Source organism: Condylura cristata, unplaced genomic scaffold, assembly GCF_000260355.1.
Source record: "Condylura cristata isolate star-nosed mole 26May11 unplaced genomic scaffold, ConCri1.0 scaffold00017, whole genome shotgun sequence".
Taxonomy (NCBI): domain Eukaryota; kingdom Metazoa; phylum Chordata; class Mammalia; order Eulipotyphla; family Talpidae; genus Condylura; species Condylura cristata.
Window position 1 is genome coordinate 33,908,630 of NW_004567118.1, and position 21,049 is coordinate 33,929,678.

The following is a 21,049-nucleotide window of genomic DNA, read 5'->3' on the forward strand; positions in this document are numbered from 1 at the left end:
TATGAACTGGACTCTTCTAGGCAGCTCCTCTCAGTGGAATTCTTCAGTGTTTGCCCATTTGTGTATGGCTTATTTCACTTAGAATAATGTTTGCAAACTTCTTCCACGTTGTAGCATGTACTGGGATTCCACTCCTATTTTAAGCTGAATAACATGACTAACCACATTTTGTTCATTCATTCATTCCAAGGTGGACACTTGGCTGCTCCCAAACTTTAAGCTATTGTGAATAATACTGCCATGGACACTGATATCCCACATGTTTGAGTCCCGCTTTCAGTCCCTCAGGGTATATATCCGAAAGCAGAACGGCTAGATCACTGATATTTTTTGAGATAGCGCCACACTGTTTTCTGTAGTGGTGGTACCACTTTACATTCCTGCTGGCAATGCACAAGGGTTCAAATTTCTCTATATCCTTGCCAACCTGTTATATTTTGCTTTGTTGATAGTAAATATCCTTAAGGGTGTGATGCGGTGGCTGGTCTACCTTTCACACGGCAGCCCTTCCTCCCCACTCTGCGCCTGATACCCCTGATCCCTCTGCACCTACATATTTTCCTTAGTTATTAGTTTGATTATGTTCATTTTCTATTCCCATTCTTTTTACTTGGCCTCTGCAAGAATGCAAACTTAAGGCAGAGATACTTGGGTGTTTTATTCATTGATGTATTCTAAGGTTCTAGAACAGTGCCTGAAAACAGTATGTTCTCAGTTACTATTATATGAATGAATAGAAAGCAGAATTGTTAGGAAGAGTTTTGGAGGAAGACACACCTAGTTTCAAATCCTATTCTTTCAATCTAGCTTTTGTCTTTGGCCAAGTGACCTCCTTTATCTAAGCCTCAGTTTCCCTGTTACATGCAGACAATGAGTACTTCTCTAAGCTCCTGTAAGGATGAAGCAGTAAGCCTGGTCTGGAGGGAGTGCTCGGTTAATATTGGCTATCACTGGGCACTTCCTGGTGGCACAGTGGAGTAGGAAACAGCACTGCAAGCTAGCTGCCTCTTCAATCCCAGGCTCTGAAAGTGATCCACATGGTGCAGCAGACCTCTCCTGTCTCACCCGCTGCTCCCCTCAGGAGTGTATTTCATCAATCTGCCTATTCTGCTTCCCACTCTGTCTCTGGCGAAGCCTCTCACCTCTGCCTTGTACCCCAGTTCTGTATGCATAAATAAATAAATCTTTAAGAAAAAAAATATTGGCTGTAACTTCGGTGTGTATGATGTGTCAGGACAACTGATTCAGTGGTGAGAAAGGGAGTTGCCTCTTGGATCTGGCATCACCTCACAGGGAAATTTTCTATCTCCAGTGCATAGACACAGGCTCAAGTAGGCACCCCAGACAAAGGTAGGAAAGGGAGTAGGAGGCTATTCTGCCTCTCTATGGGAAGACGGGGAGATGCCTCCTATCACTTCCACAAATGTGGGAGACCAGGAGCTTGAACTGATAGCGGATCTGTCTGGAAGAGCCACAGCATGTGGGAGGTGACCAACACACTGAGGAAGTGTCACCATCCAGGTCCCCCAGGGATGCCACAACAGCCACCCAAAATGAGCCTGGCCCAGATGGCAGGGTGCTCAGGCAGCCGCCCGCCTGAGCACCAGCCACCCACTCCTGGACATGCGCACGGGCTCTGGAAGGGGCCCTCTGACAAAGCTGTTTGCAGCAAAAATCCAAACTGCAAGTAACAGCAGGAGCTGGAGAGAACCAGTGTGGGGAAGCAGATGGCAGCTTGCAGTGAGCACAGGCCGCCCACCCGGGAAGCAGGTGCCACAAGGATGCTGAGCTTGGCTGGCACGGCTGGTCCCCACAGCACTGGCTGGGAGTGAGGGAGCCCAATTCTCCGGGTTCCCTATAGGTTTAGGTCAAGGTAGACTCCCTAGGGACCCCGGATGGGCCACTGGTCACTCTCCAAGCTGTGTGTTCTGGAGAAGATTTAAAGACCACCACAGGACGCCATTTTCCTACATCAAAAATTCCTCTTTCAGTCAATCATCAAGCTGGGGTGGGGTAGGGGGGAGGAGGAGGTAAAGACAAGCCAGCATTGCTGGGCACTGCAGCACCCCAGCCAAGGCCATCTGTGATAAGACTTCAGGGAAATCAAAAGCACCCTGCTGGGAAAAGGTTCCAAAGTGAGCTGAAGAAGGAGCCAGCTTTCCTTTTTTTGCAAATGTCTCTTTCAATCAACAAACATCTCCTGAGCACTTTCTCTGTGCAAAGCACCACAGGAAACAGTAAATGCTGGCACAGCCCCACCTCCACTGAGTTATAATCAGGATGTGGCATGGAAATGGGGAAGGCAAAGCAAATGCTGAACAGAGAAGAACACTCTAATTGTATTAATCAGCTTTCAATTACTTACAAATTGGTCTTTACCCCTTTCCAGCTGATAACCTGTATCATCAAAGCAGCCTTCTCACTCCAACGGTGTGTTTTAGAAGCTGAAGAAAGGACTTCTAGCATCCTTGGGGTTCTAGATTCCAAAGAACTTCTCCTCTGATTAGATGTTTAAGTGACTCACTGTTTTCTGTTACAGTGGACAGGGTCTAAGGCTAAACAACGTGTGAACTGGGCTTCCAGCTGGCAATGTGTGCCTTGAAGGCCTGAAGCAGTCCCTCGCGAGCTCCCGTTAACCGGTCCGTGAAAGCATGTGAGGAAAGGACATACAAATGCCAGTGCAGGAAGGATCTCAGGGTCAGCCTGCAAACAGTTTCTGCCCCCCAACATGTGAATGGGCCGCAATAAAGGGTGTTGCTGCACCCAGGCTGCCTGCAGAGATGAGGATGCAGAGTCTGAAGCTCCCACAGCCTTCCTAGCCAAGTGTGTCGGAGGGCTTCCAGCGCCACACGGAACCTGTTCTCTCTCCTCCGAGTGTGTCTTTGTTCATGGGAGACAGACTTCCAGAAAATAATCAGGCAGGTGTGGGAGGGCCCTGGCAATGCCAAACTATATCTTGGAAGGTGTATTTCTGTAAGTTAAGCTAGGCTGCAGGGGAGCAGAGAGAGGCAGGGGAAGCCAGAGAAGTGGCAGTTTCTCTGTCCTTCTAGTTCTGACAGCCTTGTGGGTCAGGTCACAGGTGAGTCAAAGGTGCCTCCTTCTTGGAGAACTTAACAGGCCAAATCCTGGACAGAGGAAAGGCTGTGCGAGGTGCACAGGGCTGCCTCTGGTGAGCCCTGGGTCTGTAGCACTCACAAATTAGAGGGGTGGGGGCAGGAGCTGGGGAAATCTATAATAGAAGATACAATGATACAAGTGGAGAGCATGTATCATTCTAGAGACTGTGCAAATGAGAAACCTGTTAAAATGTTCAGACTGGTGAATGTGGCATTTTGGGTTTCAGCAAAAATTAGAAAAGTGTTGGGTGTCCTGGAAAGATAAAAGAAAATAACCACTGTGAAATGGAACCAATAGCAGAAAATGGACAAAAGGAGGAAAATAATGGAAAACCGTAGGGCCTCCAGGGAGGCCTGGTGATGCAAAAGTTAAGTCTGAGCACTATGAAGCTATCTGCAGTCACTACAGTGTGAGTTCAATCCCCAGCCTGGGGGTGACCCACATGGCGCGGCAGACTCTCCTGATCTGCCCACTGCTCCCCTCAGCGGTGTATTTCATTGGCTCTGTCTGTTCTGCTCCCCACTCTGTCTCTGGTGAGTCCTCTCATCCCCACACCTCTGTCCTACACTCTAGCTCTTATATCATAACTAAATTTTTTTTTAAATAATGGAAAACTGCAGAGAAAGAGAAGGAGAAAGCAGAATCAAAACTTACATTGAAGAGAGACACCCCACTGGTTGGGAGAAAAATTGTGTGCACAACACAAATGATAAGTGGTTGACACAAAGATCTACAAAGAGCTGAAAAAACGCAACAAAACAAGGTAAACAACCAGTCAAAAAATAGGCAGAAGAGCTGAAAAGACACTTCTTCAAAGAGGAAATGCAAATGGCCAACAGACATGAAAAAATGTTCAGCATCACTTGTAATAAGGGAGATACAAATCAAAACCACAAGGAGATATTACCTCATACCAGCGAGAATGGCACATATTAAAAAAAACAGCAACAACAAATGTTGGCGAGGATTTGGAGAAAAAGGAATAAAAAAGATAAACTCATGCCATTCATAGCAACACAGGGCTGGGAGGGACCATGCTCAGTGAGACAAGACAGAAAGAAAAAGCAAAATGTCAGATGGTTTTACTCTTAGGAGGAATGTAGAGGATCCAAATAAGGGATCAGAAAAAAAAATCATAATAAAGTAATTATGAAAATCAACAGGCAACTATACACCAGAGACATTCAGCAGGGAGGGAGAGGGGAATAGGATCAAAACAGGGGAGGGAAGTGCAGAAGGGTCTAAGGTGACGGCACAGGGTGAACTGGTGGTGGGATTTTTATGGGGACTATAGCCAGGATGAGAAAGCACACATTGTACAAAAAATGAAAAATGATGTAAAAAATATACAAAATAAAAATATATACTACTTAAATTAAAAAAAAAACTTATTTTGGAGGCGGGAAAGTGTAAAACTGACAATGTGCAAAACTAAAGGCAGGAAGGGAGCTCTCAGGTATTGCGCACAAGTCCAGCTGCCACCGTTCTGGCCGGTGACTTGGACATGGCTTGATGACGCTGAACATGGGCACACATGTGGCCCACCAGAAGCCCTCCTAGGTATGATTTGTGGAGAAATTTGTACATGTGCTCCAGGAGACAGAAATGACTACATCAGAATAATATACTATAGCACAAGAACTGGTAATAATTAAATGATAGAATGGGTAAATAGGTAAAGTTGCATTCACTGTAACAGAATGAATACAGTCACAGGTATCAATAGGGGTGAACTTCAAAATCAAAATATTGAACAAAAGAAAGGATGCATAGAAAAACACATACAATGCCATCATGATTAGGTCACAACATAGCAAAGCTAAAGTTGGCAATGGTCTATTCTTGGCCTGGGCAGTGGGTGGTATCTGTTGTATTATGGTTCACAAAACTGCACACAACCTTTCTTTTATTATTTTTTCTTTCTGAATTATGTCACTAAGCATGATCTTTTCTAGTTCCATCCACATTGCTACAAATGGCATGAGTTTCTTTTTGATTGCTGAGTAATATTCCATTGTGTATATATACCACATTTTCTTGAACCAGTCATCCATTCTTGGGCATTTGGATTGATTCCACACCTTCTCTACTGTAAATAGAGCAGCAATAGACATAGAGGTGCAGGAGTACTTTTGCATTAATGTTTTTATGTCCTTTGAGTAGATCCCTAGAAGTGGAATTCTGGATCATATGGAAGCTGCATTTTTAGCCGTTTGAGGGACCTCCCAATAGCTTTCCATAGTGGTTGCACCAGTGTGCATTCACACCAGCAGTGCAGGAGAGTTCCTTTTTCTTTACACCCTGGCTGACATTTACTGTTGCTTGTTTTTTTAATATGTGCCATTCTAACTGGTGTGAGGTGGTATCTTATTGTGGTTTTGATTTGCATTTCCCTTATTATAGGTGCACACAAACATTTCTGAAGATTCTTTTTTACTTAGGTTATTTACCCATGTACATGCATCAAAACAAAACATAGGAAGCCACCAAAGTCAGACCAAAAGAAAATAAAAGAAAAATTAAAGGAATTGAAAATGACTTGGTAAAAGACAATGAATACAGAGTACAGAAAATGGAAACGCAAACTTCAGGTTAAAAGTATTCCTAAGAAGACACCTGACTAGGCTGGGAACAAAGCAATAACAAAGACATAATTGAAATGCTTTGCTGAATCAAAGATGCAAATAAATTTTTCTAGACAAAAATCAATGAAAATGACCTATTTCTAGCCAGAAAAATGTTTAACTAAAAACAAAACCCCATTATCAGGTATTTACAAGGGCTTAAAAGCCTAAGCTCATCTTCAGAGTGCACCATGTCTCTGGGGCCTTGAAAACTGCTTTAAGTTGTGCATTCGGCCTTCTCACCCTGCCTCCTCACTCACCTCTGACCTCACGGGCTTCTGAAACCTGTGCTCTGAGCTGCCTCCTCCAAATGGTCCTTGATGCCAAGCTTCTCTGGGGCGCTTCAGATGTGCCCGATGTGTTATTGAAAGCCACCACCTACTGAGGGCTGTTTCACTCTCTGTTTCTTTACATCTCCTGTACATGTCAGAGTTAGGAAACTAGGGAATGTCTAGAACATGTGTCCGTTCACAGAAGGAATGGAAATGGGGTGGAAGAAAATGGGAAACCAAAGCTGACATTAGCAACTTGTTGGAAAACAAAACAAGGCTATTAGTTAATGAGGCAGTGTGGTTCCAGGTGGTCAGAAAACCACTACTCATGACTTTCCATATGGTTCTATGGTGCGAATCCGATCCGGGTATTCTAGGCTGTGGGGATGCCAGCAGGCATCAAAAATTAAGGGAAAAAAAATGAGCAAGAAGCAAATGATAGGGATGTAACCGTGAAATGGGAACATAGTTTATTGCTTTAAAAAATTATTAAGGTACATCAAGTCCTTGATTAACTTCATTTCCTTCAATGTGTTTTCATTATAACATGGATGAGAAAAAGATATTTGAGGACCTGGTTTCGTTATATGTCATTTATCTTAAAATTGCAGTTTCTGAGAACCTATTGACAAGGTTACTTTAAGTGATAACTTACTGGAGTACTCAAATGAGTTTCTAAATTTAATAACAATTTTTATTTCTAGAAGTGAAAATGGTTCATTTGGTTCTCTTTCAAATTTGCTCATTCTTTTTTCAAGGGTCCTGTTTATTTAATTAGGTTTCTACACCTTCTCTCTTTTAAAATTGTAGTGAATATTTATTTCATTGTTTTTTTTTTTTTAATTATGAGAGCTTGTTCCTGGTGCACCAGTTCACCTAGCTGTTACCCGTGCTGACTCTCCCTCTTGGTGATTCTTTTCACATGAGGTGACAAGACAGCAGAGGCAAGACCATAGAATTTTTGAGAGGGAAAGAGTCCAGTCAATTATATTATCAGTCAATTATATATATTATATTGCCTTTTGTATGAAGGCACAAAACTCAGATAAAAACACCAACATCACGCCCTTGTTTGAAAAAGTAAAGTTACATACCAGCTAAGATACTTCAAGGATCCACAGAAGAGGGAAAGAGGGAATACAAGCACTGATGCTTCCTTTTCCTTTCTAAGAATCCTTCTTAGGATATATTCTAAGATATGCCCAGAGATATATATTGTGGCTATTAAAAAGAGGGAAACATGGAATCATCTCAGATACAATAGCGGAATATTCACAGGCCAGAATTTATAAAGTTTACTGATGACACTGAGGACTCCTATGACACAATGAAACCTAGGTTCGACAATATCACAGAAAAAAGAGACACAGAAAAAAGACTGGAAGTAAAAAAATCACAAAACATTAACTGTGATTGTTTATGGGTGATAGTGATGGATTTTGAAAGTACGTATTTCTCTCCGGTTTTCTATGCATTGTAAATGTTCTCCCATAGTCCATATTAATTTTATGTCAGAAGATATTAAAATGTATGTTTTTTAAAATGAAAACTTTTAAGGGTAACAACAGTTAAGAAATACCTTGGGTAGTATTAAATACAAAAATTCATACACTGACATCATCACCCACACAGCAGCCAGAGTATCTTTTTAAAAGATTGAGAGGGGTGTACGGATCATTTCTCTCCTTTACTCAAGACATTCCAAGGCCTCCTCATGTCCCTGAGTAAAAACCAAAGTCCTTAAAGGGGCCTACACGGGCCTTCTGCCTCCTCTGACCCTGACTTTGCCCCATTCAGTGGTCTCATGCTGTCCCGGCTCAGACCTACAAAGCACACCTACCTCATGGCCTCTGCACTCACTGTGCCCTCCACTTGGAAGGCTTTCTGTCCCAAAAGTCCGAGCTCGGAGATGTTGTTTTATCAGTGAGCTCTTCCCTGACCCCATGTAAAACAGTAGCTGCCCGCCATTGCCCCCTGCGCCCTTCTCCCTTTACCTTGAGTACTTTACTACAACCTGTGACCAGGCAGGTTTACTTTACTGTCTATGACCTCCCTTCAGCAAGAAGAGCTACTTCCCCTGGCATATAGAAGATGCTCAAAAAATTTGTACTGAATGCCCATGTAGATAAATACATTAGACTGTAAAGCCTCACAATCGGGGGCTGAGGCTCACACTGACGAGCACCAAACAGGTGGCAGGCCAACCTGACAGCCCGGGGGACTCACTCCAGAAAAACTACTTTCAAGTATAACTAGAGATGATGGAAATGAAGTGTCAGAAGGAAAAAAGATAAGAGTGTTTGGGCACAGTGGGATAAGAGTTTCTATCAAAAAACTCAAGTTCTTCCATCAGGATGTGGCTTGTGCTGCAGGGCAGAATTCCAAATTTTATCACAGACTCAGAACCAGCTATATGTGGCGTTTGAAATGACGCGCTAAATGCTCTTTTTATTTAGCTCTCTGCTGTGATTAGGTATTTTTCTAAAAACAAAAACAACAAATTAGGAAACCAATTACCCACCTTATCACTTCCCCACCTCCAAAATAGGCAGGAAAACACACTGACATGGCTGGCTGTCCCCAGGCACTCAGACTCAGACACACTTCCACGGGCCATCCACCCATTGTCCACTGAATGCCCAGGCTGCCTGGTGCTGTAGAAGGCCAACTCGGCCTTCGCGATCTTGCTAATTTTTAATCTGTCTCTGGAAATTCAAGGACGAACTGAGCACAGTGAATAGTCTCATATGCTTAGCCTTAAGAAAGATAAGAAAATTCATGCGAAGCTATTTCGGACTTTCCTGGGCACTGCAGCGCTCTGGAGATTAGCAGCGGCTGCCCGTGGACCCCCGCATGGCAGTTCAGGACTGTGAAGGAGCGTGAGGGTGACTGGGAGTGGAGCCCAACAGGCCAGTCCCCTTTGAAGCCCTCCACTTAATTGTTAAGTTTGCTAAATTCATCTCTCCTCCATCCACCTTCTTTTCCTTGACAGCTCCTTCATCGCTGTCCTCCTACGGCTTGGCTGACTGGCATTTCATCCTGTGAAGGTGTCTCCCACAGACGCCAAGTTAAGGAGTTTCCTCTCTCTGGATATCTGCATCTTAAAAGGGACCTCCTGAATACCTGAGGACTTTCTGGCTCAGCAAGAGGGCGGGAGGACTCCAACAGTTACTGAGCACCTATTCTCTGCCAGATGTTTTGGCCAATATAAATATCTTGCTGAATTCTTACAGCATCTCTGTGAGATAGGTTTTATTTCCATTTTGGGTAAGAATGAAAAGTTCACACTTTGGTATCTGCCAGGTTCCAAAGACACAGCAGTGGTAGATGAAAACATTCTAAAAACAACAACAGGTAAACTTATCTGTGTTCCAAAACTAGATATATATATCTCAGGGGGTAAGATACTCAAAAAACGTTTTATTTTAGGGGCTGAGGTGCCATCAAAGATGGGAGCTGGTAAAGGGATCTCCCACCTGGGAAAGGAGCTTAAATGAAGTAGACACTGCCCCTCCACCCACCCTGCTCTCCTCCTTTCCCCTCCCCCCCAGACCAGAGCCTCTGGTTAGGTGCACATGGATACTGGAAGGAGCTGGAAGCGAGCAGCTCAAAACTGCCAGGACCAGTCAGCTGCCCATCACTTCCGTGAACAGCCTCACGTTACTGAAGAGTAGGTCCCACGAGCCTGGTGCACCTGGCTTGCACTTAGGGAGCCAGGACCTGGCTAAGGTGATGGAAAAATATCCCCCATCAAGGGCAGGGGTGGAGGTGATGAGCAGGGAGAGGAAGAAAGAAACTCAGTCCCACTTGGGGTGAGCTCAAATCCCAATTCTACCCGTCCCAGGGAAGCTGATGTTAAGAGGAGCCACAGCAGGGCAGGTGTCTCAGGCTGGGTGAAGAGGCCCAGCTGCGGGGTTACCCAGAGGGATACAGAGGGAGCAGCTGGGAGCTCAAAAGGGGGGCAGGGGAGCTCCACAGGGCGGAGTGGACAGAGGAAGGGCAGGACAGCAAGAGTCAGTGCAGGTCGCACGCCGAGGGCTTTCTGGAACAGAGCTGATTCTGTGGATGCCCGCATTAGAGTGAACTCACAGTACCAAGCAAGATAAAGATGAAAAAAAATCCCTGTCTGGAAAGTGAGACTTGGGCTCTCTCCGGCCGGCTCATTGTTCTGAAATGCTGTGCTGTGACCCTGCCCAGAGCCCTGAGCACTGCTCTTGGGGCTCTGCTTCTGATCCAGGCCCAGTGAGGAAAGCTGGGTTCAGGTTCGTGTCGCTCTCCCCCACCTGTTACTGCCTCACAGTCCTCACTGAGCCTCAATTTCTTTCTCCAACCTGGGGTCAGAACTAAAATCCCAGAACCGCAGCACAGGAAGCCCCTTTGGGAGTGGCATCCATGCGACAGAACACGGCTCCACCAGGTCCCCCGACCCCCACTAGCTAGCTCAGGGCCCACAGGTTACTCAACCTCCTGTTTCTATTTCCCCATCAGTGAAAGGGGATGTTAACAGGCCCCACAGGTGGGGCTGCTAAGGGGGACATAAATTCATACATGTAAAGAGCCCTGCAAGGTGCAGGCGCACATTCAGTGGGAGGGAATGCCCACTTCGGCTTACACCTGGCATAACAGACAGACCAGCCCACTGCCACCTCTGCACTGTGAACACAGCCGAGCCTGCGGGCTGCCCGGCCACCCTTCTCCCTGGCTACCTGGGTTGGTCGTCCCTGACCTCCGGAGATCCCCTCCCGCTGAGGCAACGTGAATTCCCCCAAATGCACCGCCCCAGCCCACCCCCACACCGGTGCCCTGGGCACCTACCTCTCTCTGCTCACTGCAGATCTTGCACAGCCACAAGGGCCGCTTCTGGCCAGGGGAGGCCTCGATTCCACATTTGGTGCAGACTTTCTGCAAGAGAGGGGACATAGGGATATAAACACTTCAGCCACTTTCTTTTTGGTTGCAGGGCTGGGACAACAATAAGAAGGAACATTTTGGCATCATTCAAGAGGACCATTCAACGGACGGCTGTTTTGCTTCAGGCTAGAAGAGTGGACGACCCAAAGGACATGATGACCTAAAACCTGTAGTTGGCCTACACACAGGTCTTCTGACACAGGCTCGCCCTCAGTTACATCCTGTTAGGGTCACATCAAAAGATAAGCTTGTGGGCCCTCCCTGGTGGAGCAGCAGGTTAAAGCACAGCACTAAGAAGCTTAACCCACTCGGCATGAGTTCGATCCCCACCTGCCCCGGAGGAGATCCACATGGCGTGGCAGACCTCTCCTGACCCGCCCGCTGCTCCCCTCAGCAGTGTACTTCGTCGATCTGCCTGTTCTGCTCCCCACTCTGCCTCTAGTGAATCCTCTCACCCTCCGCATCTCTGGCCTGTACTACAGCTCAATATGAATAAATAAATAAATCTTTAAAAAAAGAAAAAAAAAAAAGAGATAAGCTTGCTGATGGTCACAGGGCATCATGTCAACAGCAAAGGCCTAAAGCCAGGGGAAGATCCAGGGAAACTAAGCTGAATACGATAGGGCCTACATAGCAGTGTGTGTCAATCCCTGGAAACACGGGCGGGAAATGATGTTATTCAACAAGGGAGACACATCTGTACATCACCATGCAAAAAAACTCACGTATGGGCCTGACAAGGTGAGATGACATAGTGAGAAACACCAGTCAGAGTGGGAGCACTTGAATTGAGCCAAGCCCTTTCATTTGGCCACCCCCAGAGTGCTACTGCGTAAGCACGAGGCCCCTTCTATGGGGCAGAAGAAGGGGAGAAGTGTGAGGATCTGCCCAAGTTCACACACAAGCCACGGACTCAGATGTGAACGCAGACATGGTTGCAGCATTTTCTCCAGACACCGCCAGAGCAGGAATCTAGTTTCGGCACTGTTCTTCCTTCTACAGAATCGCTCAGGCTCCTGATGCGTAAATACTTATTTTGCTTCCCTGAAATGCACAGCCACATACAGTGGTGGGAGAGGTCAGATGAAATGCAGCCGGAGGTAGAGGGGGATGAGCTGGCCCTGAGGTTTGTCCCCAGCAACCCAGGCAGTCTGATTCCGCGACAGTGTGTCCTCCTCAGAGAACTGTCACATCAGCGAATCAATCTTCCTGCCATGAAGAGGCTGTTGGAAACCTGCAGGGCTGGGGGCTCTCTCCCGCCCTCCTCTGGCCCCCTAAAGGGAGGCTAGATTTGTTGCTTGGCCTTTTCTGCAGGCTGCCAAGTGAGCGAGGAGCACACCTCTCAGAGGAGAGGGAAATGTCACCAACTTGGCTTCCCAGAGCATGTCGGCACCGCCTGAGTGGGCAGCTGAGCCCAGCGAGGAAGGTGGCGGGGAGCCAGCTCAAGGCAGAAGGGCAGCTGAGACATTCGTGGGGGTATGCATTAGCTACCATCCGACACGCAGGCAGGGGAAATGGCATTTTTCTTTAATTTCTTCAAATAAAATGTAATCTGCTTCCATGACCCTTGTCTCTCTGGGTTGACAGGAAGTCCATCCCCCATCACAGTTAGGGCCTTTCCCTAGCTCTTGTGAGGGTCCCAGTTTCGGGTCTTTGGCTGCCATGGCTCTTGGGAGGAGGAAAGGGCAGATGACTTCTGTGCCACACTGGGGCTCAGGCTCTCCAGGGCCAGCACTGTCCTCTTGGAGCAGCCACTCCTGACTGGTTCACTCCCTCCCCACTAGAGATACCTTGCTCTGTCTCTGCCAACTCTCACCTCTACCTCTAGGGGTGGGTCCCCCATAAGCCCACAAAGTGGGCCTCAAGAGCCATCCATGGGCTTTTCCTCTCTGGGGTAGAGGAAAGAGTCACTGAAGCCTGCTCACTGCTTCCCTCTCTAATTCCCACCATCCCCTACAAATGCTGTGTGTGAGAGTGCAGGTGGCTCTCCCAGAGAGGTGAGGCTTCCTAGGCAAGTCCTACATGCTTACAGGGCTTGATGACCGCCTGCCCTCCAAAGGCAGAGAGCTGTGTTCCCTATGAGATGATAGAGCTGGGTATAAAGAAGTGATAAAGCCCTAATTGCTAACATTTATCGGTAGCAAGTGTGTGTCAGACACTGTGACTCTGCCAACAAGTATGAAATAGGTGGGTGGCAGATAAGAAACTGGGGTTCAGTGATTAAGTTAAAGATGGCCCATGAGTGATGGTCAAGGTGCAGGAGGTACCACTTCTCCCATCCCAGAGGAGAGCTGGATCACGCCCTCCCTGCCAGGTGCCAAGCTCATGCTCCAAGCTCATGCTCCTGGCCCCAGGAAGCTGGCTGGTGTCCTTGGGGATGTGGCTGATGGCAACATGAAAGACCCTGGGACAAGGCTTTGCTGGGGCTGGGGGTGCAGCCACACATGCTCACCAGGCCCACGGTTCCCAGCTTTGAGTCTGGTTCTGGCCTCTGTGCTATTACATAGGAGGAGGGAAGGAGGTTTCCAGCTCCAGACAGGGAGTCCAGTCTAGTGGCCTTCCCACCAGTACCCTGGGCTTCCCCACTACCTGCCCTTTGTGGCACCCCTCCCCCACAGACTTAGCCAAGAGGTGTGTGTGGGGTAAGACTGTCATCTTCATTTGCTTAGGCTGCTGTGAACAAAAGGCCACAGGCTACTCCGTGGCTGAACAACAGAGTCTGCGTCCCACACTTCTGAAGGCCGGAAGTCCCAGGTCAGGGTGCAGCCTGGCCTGGTGAGGGCCCTTCATAGACAGCTTCTTGTTGTATCAGTTATCTTCTTGTTGCACCCCCACAGGAGAGCATGAGTCCTCCTCTAAGGACTGAGGTGCCCCATGTTCAGGACCTCACTTAACCCTGATGACCTCCCAAAGGCCTCACCTCCAGATGCCATCCGGCGGAGGTGAGGGCTCTAACACATGGATGTGTGTGTGTGTGGGGGGGGGGACAGAGAACAAGAAGTGGGCCCCTTCTTCTGCTCCTGCACAGAGGGAGCCCTAGCGGTGGGCGCGTCATCATCTGTCTCAACTGCAGACTTCCACTTCACACCATCCTGTGCTGTCACCAATTTTATGTCCCCGAAATACAGCTGAGGCCACTCAGAGGTGGTGCAGCTGGTGTTCGGGGCACAGGCTCTGGAGTGAGACAGGCCTGGGAAGGCCCTGATCAGATGTCCTCATCTGCAAAATGGGATTCTGTCCCGAGACACACAGAAAAGCAGCTCTGAGTTAGAAGCACTTGTACAAGCCAGTGGTTATTATTACTGGGCACCCTTGGGCGCTGTTCTAAAACTCTGTATGAAAGACCCAGGCCTGTATCATCTAAATCATCAGCCACAGGTGGCTCTTTAAACTGAAGTTAGTTAAAATTACATAAAGGGAAAAGTCTCGCTCCTCGCTCACACTAACTACATTGCAAGCACTCAATAGCCATGCACGGTTGGCTGCTGACTGGGTGGCACAGAAATGGCACCCTCCATCATCACAGGAAGCTCTGCTGGAAGGGGCCGGCAGAGGACCCAGCACTCCCTTGGGCACTGCAGGACTCACCAACAGTTTTAGCAGTCTGTTCTCCCAACCCTCCCCCTCGCCAGCCTGCCTGGTCTCCACCCACCCTCTGAGTTGCTGATTCCATAGTCAGTGCCCCTGTGTGCCCATGGCCCTGACTGGGAGGTGGGGGCCCAGGCCTCAGGTGCGCCCAGTAAGGAACTACTTGCTTGCTCACAGATCAGCCTGCCAAGACTGAAGGGAGTGCCTGGTATGGCATTTAAGTGAGGCTTGGAGGATGGGCATCAACATGCCTGGGTAAACGTGGTCAGACTAGCTGGACCTCTACTGCTGGGGGACAGGGAAAAAGCTAGGAGAGAATGCAGAAAAAAGACGCCTTGTCTGCTACCCAGACATCGGGGCACAGAACCAGTTAGCCTGGCGACAGGAATGGGGTGAACCAGTTACCTTCCAGAGGCTGGGTCAAAGGTCTCAGGGTTAAAGGTTGTCCCCCAACTCCCCAAGGGAGTTTGGAATGTCCCAAACATTCCCTCTACCCCTTGCCCTGTGGGGGCCTTGAGGGATGAGGAGGTGGTATGACAGGACACTCCAGCCCTGCCCCTGCCATCCTGTTTACAGGCTACAAGCCATCACCGGTGAAATCTACACCAGTCCCCCCCATCAGCCAGGCTTCTTCATGCACCTGCCGGCTGGGGACTGAGGCCAGCAAAATGATAACATGTTCTAGTCAAATAATAAGTAATTATGGCTTTATTTAATCTCAGATCAGTAAGACAATAATGAACCTTTCCTCCTTGTGGAAAGGTTGGAACACCAACTTTAGTTGGTGTTCCTAAGTTCCATTAAAGAAAATTAAGCAGGGGTGAGCCAGCTGTGACATCAGCTTGGTGCAGCAGACACATGAAGTGCTGACCGGACCACCCCTGGGGTCTGAGGCAGCCACTTGCTGCCCTGTCTGGGCTGGGTTTCCACCAAGCGCACTGCCCTGGGCAAGCGGGCACTGGTTTTCCAGGCTTGGCTGCCTCATGCTTCCTGCAGCCTGGAGTGTGTCTAAGCATTAACTAAGCCATGTCTGGCTTCTGGGCCTGACTCAGAGAAGTGACCAAACCCCGGGCCTTCAGCCCAAGGTGCTGTCTCCTCCCTCCATGCATTCTTGTGCAAATGTTTATCCCAGCCCAGGAACACTAGTCAGGGGCAGTGGCTCAGGGTAGCCACGGGGCTTAGGCTTTGGGGCGGAGGACAGCAGAGTCTACCATTTGGAAGTAAACTTGGACCTGTCGCTCACTTCTGAGCTTTATTTCTTCATTTGTAAAACGGTGACAGTGGGCAGTTTCAGGCCACGTTGGGAGGATCAAGGGAGATGACTCACAAAAGTGTATCAAACACGGCTAGCATGGTATAGGGTGAATACTAACTAGACAAGCACCGCGGTCCTTGCCCACAAGTCTGTCTGCATGAAGATGACAGTGCCCATCCGTTACCCAGGCCCAAACAGAATCAGCCCTGACCCTCACACTCCCTCGTTCCCACCCAAATAATTCAATTCCAAGATCTCTAATTCTCACTCATACTGTCAGTTCCCCTCCATCACCTACCTCCATCAACGCTGCCCTGGCCTCTTCAAAGGCATCTTACTCACTGCTCTTTCCCTTTGGCCATTTTACAAATGGTTTCCTACACAGCAGCTTAAGATCTTTCAATATTCAAATCTAATCACGTCATTCTCCCATCTCTGACAGCTTAAAAGCCTGCAGAGGCTTCCTACCGCTCTCTGGATGAAGACCACCCCCTTTCGCTCTCTCAGCCTGGCCTGCGGGACTCAGCTTGCACGCCCACCGCCCGCAGCCCTCTGCAGTTTCCGAGAGCTAGCACTGTCGGTCTGTCTAGCCTCTGGTCCTTGCTGTACTTCTCCTGCCACAGGACCTTTGCAAGTGCACCCCCTCTGTCTAAGATGCAACAGCCACATTCTCATTAACATATGCATCTTTCGGAACTCAGCAAAAATACCAATTCTTCAGGGGCGCTTTCCCTGAATTCTTATCCAGTGGAAGCTTCCTTAATGAGTTCTTGTCTCTTCTCCTTGTCAGGGCTGAGATTTGCCCTAACTTGCGATTACTCTCTTCACCCACTATGACCCCAAGGGTACAGGCCAGGTCTATTTCTGTTTATCTTCCTGTTTCCAATGAATGTGGAATAAAAGAATGAACGAATGGGAGCTACTTTTGGTATTACAATTGCGAAAGCGAGACGCATTTCTCCTAGAATATACCAATCTGCTGGGGTGAGGAGACACACAGGGACACGGAACACTCGGCGGCACGAGGCAGGGAGCAAGGGAGGATGTGCCCGTCCGCCCAAGGGATGCCGACTGGAGGGTGATGGAGGTCAGGTGAGTAAGAGCCCAGAATGGGCTGCAGTGTCCCGGGGTCTGAGAGTGCTCGCTGGGTGGGGCTCATCTCAGGGCGGGGGCACGAATCTAGGCTGCCCCATCACAAAGGAAACGACACCAAGGTCCTTCCTTAAGAGTGGGGAGCTGGCATGTGCACCCCATGCCTACTCCTGCCTGCCTCCCCAGGGCTGCATACAGCTGGTCGCCTGTATGCACAGACTTGTTTGAGAGTCTGAGCAGGTTCCCCCCTTAACGTCCTCATAATCCAGATCACTTGATTACCTTTGACACCCCAGAACCACCCTCTCCTCACCTAGCCCCTCCAACCTTTATGTTCCTACACCACCACGCAGAAGCAAAAGGTACAAGGAGGCCTCTGAGGCCATGTGCACCTTACTCTTCACGTCCTTACTGTGACCCCTTGGCCCATTCATTCAGAACCCCTCAAGCTCCACGCTGGGAGGGGGAGGTTCACACGCTGCCCCCCGTTGGGAGGAGGGAAACAGTGCCAGGGGCGGGGTGGGAACGATCGGGCACGCAGCACTGCTCAACACCCCTCAGAACAGCGGTCACTCTGTAACCAGGCCACAGTCACACAGTGACAGGCCCGAAGGCTTCGGGGGGTATTATCGTTGATCACACAGAGACTTGGTGATGCTCAGTCAAGCAAAAAAAAAGTTGAAATTGCACTCAAATGCCCCATAAGTGGAGGCCAGGAAAATGTCTGTGGCACTACAGAAGTGAGCATCAAAGGCGATTAATTTAAAATGTTTGGTGCTTCAATTTAACAAATACTGATTTGCAGTTGGGTGGCAGGCACCCTGGGAATGATGACAATGACCAAGGTCCGAGGCATGGTACAGGGACTTTTCCTCAGCAAGTACCCACAGAACAGGGCGTGTAACGAACTAGCAAAACCCATCTGGAAAACGACTCTCCCCAGTGCCGATCAGCTGGCGTGAACAGGGGAGCCCGCCTCTCACTGGGACCTGCAGTGCTCAGCGTCACCCTGGTGCCCCGTGAGGTGGGCGAGAAGGCGCCCAGGAAGCAGCAGGAACAGCACATCCCGCCACACGTGCGCTCCTGATGCCAGAAGTGGGGCCTCTGGCAAGGAAAAGCCCCCTGTGCTTTGGAGGAAGCGAGCAATGAAACGACGATGTTGTCAATAGAAAAAGTGTCAAAGAGTCAAGACAAAGCTGGATAGCTACTGAAATGGAGCAATATTCAAATAAGTTAAGTTTAAAATGCATGTTTTAAACAGTATGCATAGTATGATTCTCTAGCATATAAATAAGCATATGTGCCCATATTTATTTAGAAGTCGATATATGCACAGAAAATTTCTGAAAGGATTTTGGCCAAGATGGAAATCAAAGTTTGCTAATTCAAAATCTATTTTAAATGGATAGCAGAATTCAAACGATGCCTGTGCTAAATGCTTTGGGAAATCACTTGCCCCGACTGCATTTTTGGACCAGATCTGGATTTTTGCCGGTCAGGATGGATTAAAGATGCTGAAAGCATATGCACAGACAGGCAGAATATGGGACTCAGCGGCTACCTGTGTCTCAAGTGTGGTCAGATGCACTCCAACCCCTTCCAGAGTGTCCCCGGGGTTACTGGGTCTCGGACTCCCCAGGCCACAGGCTCAACCCTGCTCATCAGCTGGGCTTAGAGGCGGATCCAAGTGTATGGGCTAGAATGGCCTGGTTGTCATAGGCCCAGTATCTAGAACCAAGGTGCTACTGCAAAATAACTTCAAATAGATATGCATGTATGTAAGTTAAATATTTATATACTCTGCCAGTGCTTGTGATACACTAAGTCGCTTCTACAGGATTTTCATGTTCCCTCTGAAGTAAGCCTTACTGCCCCTGGTCCATCAATGAGGGCTCTAAGGTGTGAGGCTGAGGAGCTGGACCGTGGGCGCTGTCCCATGCTGTCTGCGCCCCAGGCAGCTGCCACATGGGCACTCACCCGGTGAAGGCAGGGCTGGCTCCCTGCACCTCCGCCCTTCCTCTGAACTACAGAATAGGTCAAGCCTCTAGTGGGCGAGGGCACCGCCAGGCCCCTCCTCCTGCTCATTAGGATACAGCGTGAAGGCCAGCAGGGCTGAGGGTACTATGACCTTTTGCAAATGCTAAGCCACTAGGGCCCCGGGGCACAGCCCTAAGAACACTAGCCACCAGGCCTGACTGAGTCTGAGACAGAAGCCAGGGACATATTTCAGAAGGAAGACGAAACACCACCCTGCCTCCCTCCTGGCTGCGGGCAGTAGGTGGGCCAGCCACACAGGGTCAGGCCTCCCTCTGTGCCCAGGCTCCTGAGCAGACCCTCCCCCTCCGCCAGATGAGCCACGGATGCTGCAAGGGGACCACCTGCGCACCCCAGGCTGGTGCAGCCCCCAGCCGCCTCCCTAAGTTACAAAGCACTGCAGATTTCAGGACTAGCTTCCAAAACACCAGCCCCCGGCTCCCCACCTGCCACTCACTTACAGTCAGTCGTGGCAAGGCTTGAGAGGAGAGGAGGGTTAAAAAAAGGCAAGAGAAGCAGCTCTTGATTATTAACATTCACAGAGCGCATAATAAGAAATCATGACTTGGATGTGGCTTTGAAGCATCTCTGTGCTTGTGCCCCACTGCAGGTGTCTGATGTGGGGAATCTGAGTGCTTCAGACAGAATGAAGCTGCCAGGCTGGCTGGGGATGGCTGTCCCCCCACCCCCCGCCACCTGTTAACTCTTCCAAGTCCTAGTATCCTCAGCACTATCGCTCTGCTCGGGAGCATATGCCACTTATTATTGAGTTGAACAAGGGAAACAAAGGAGGTCTGAGCCGTCTGGACAAGGCCTGAGGGGCGGCAGTGCCTTGTGGACGGCAGGGCTGGGCGTGGAGGCAGCAACAGTTCTAGCAGGAGCTTGGGCAAAGGGATGGGAATGGGTTATTCAGTCATGAGCAGAGAGGAAGGTTTTGAAAACCCAGCAAATCTAATGTGTGATCAAAGGGGCCCCACAGCAGATGTGGAGGCCACAGTGTGGCCTCCAGGAATTCACTCATTTATTCACAGGTGTCTGGGGGCACAGCGGGCATGGGCTCTGTGCTGGAAGTGGAGTCCGGGGGTGCCCACTGCACAGCCCCTGGGGGAGGGGCCACAGACATGGCCTGTGTGCACAGAGCACTGAGTCTGGTCAAGATCAGAGAACGCTGGCCAGACACGTGTGAGCACAGAGGTTGTGCCCAGAAACATGAATGGCAAAGGGGTCAGCCCCAAAGGCTGCAGGAGGCAGGCAGGCCATGAGCCCCTACAGATGCCTCTACTGATGCTCCACTGTGGCCACCAGGCTGTCTAAACCTGGGGCCCTTTCCTCTGAGAGCAAGTCAGAACTTCTAGGGCCCATGGGCAGGACACACGTGGTGGGAAATGCACATTCAATATTAAGTTTTTTCTTACACGCAAGTATTATTTTGCGATTTCAAATGGCATAAAAAAAATAGTGTGAAAGTATTCCCAGGTTTATCAAAATGGAGCCTGGGTTTTGAAATACCACCTCTCTAAAGCCCCGATGAAGAGGGAAAAGGAGGCCCCTGCTCCTGATTGGGGCCACACTTGTCCATCTCAAACACCTACAGGAACCTCTGGGGTTTGGTGGGGCCTCATGGGGGGACAGAGGTAACAGCGATTCTCTCCAGGGGTGAGCATGTGAGAACGTGCCAGTCTTCTGAGAGGGGTATTCAAACCCCACCTTCCTAAAGTCCCCCAGACCTGGCTGGTATCTCAGGGCTCACTGGTCACTGAGTGACCTGCTGGAGGAAGAGCTCATGGTAGCTGGAGTCGCACCATGTGGGCTGCCTGGCCCTCACCAGCGCTCCCTCTGAACACAGCCTGCTCCTCTTCCTTGCCTGGGTGAGTCCTGCTGGAACTAGCATCTTGGAGCCTGCTGCGCCCTTCCAGCCTGAAAGGAAGAACCCCTGAGCAAGCACCCCCTCCCCGCAGCCTGCACCCCAGGCACTGGAGGGGCCTGAGCCACAGCTGAGCTTGGCAAGTCCTCTAGACTCCCAGCACAGGTTCATGCGGCCCCATGGGAGTCACGGGGGTGGGGGTGGGGTGTGTGTGGTCAGCCTCAGTCCTTTAGGACTGCCGTGTCACACGATGCCTGAAGCTGCCCAACTCCACTCCAGCTGGGAGGGCGGC

General features: G+C 49.3%; 1 protein-coding gene across 1 annotated transcript in view; it reads right to left on the reverse strand.

Moving 5' to 3' along the window:
- The window catches only part of RPH3AL (rabphilin 3A-like (without C2 domains)), a 76,668-nt gene that overhangs the window by 37,740 nt on the left and 17,879 nt on the right, over window positions 1-21,049 (reverse strand). The window contains exon 5 of the mRNA XM_012726712.1: window positions 10,829-10,915. Within this exon, the coding sequence (XP_012582166.1) occupies window positions 10,829-10,915 (87 nt within the window). The remainder of the gene's footprint in view (window positions 1-10,828; window positions 10,916-21,049) is intronic.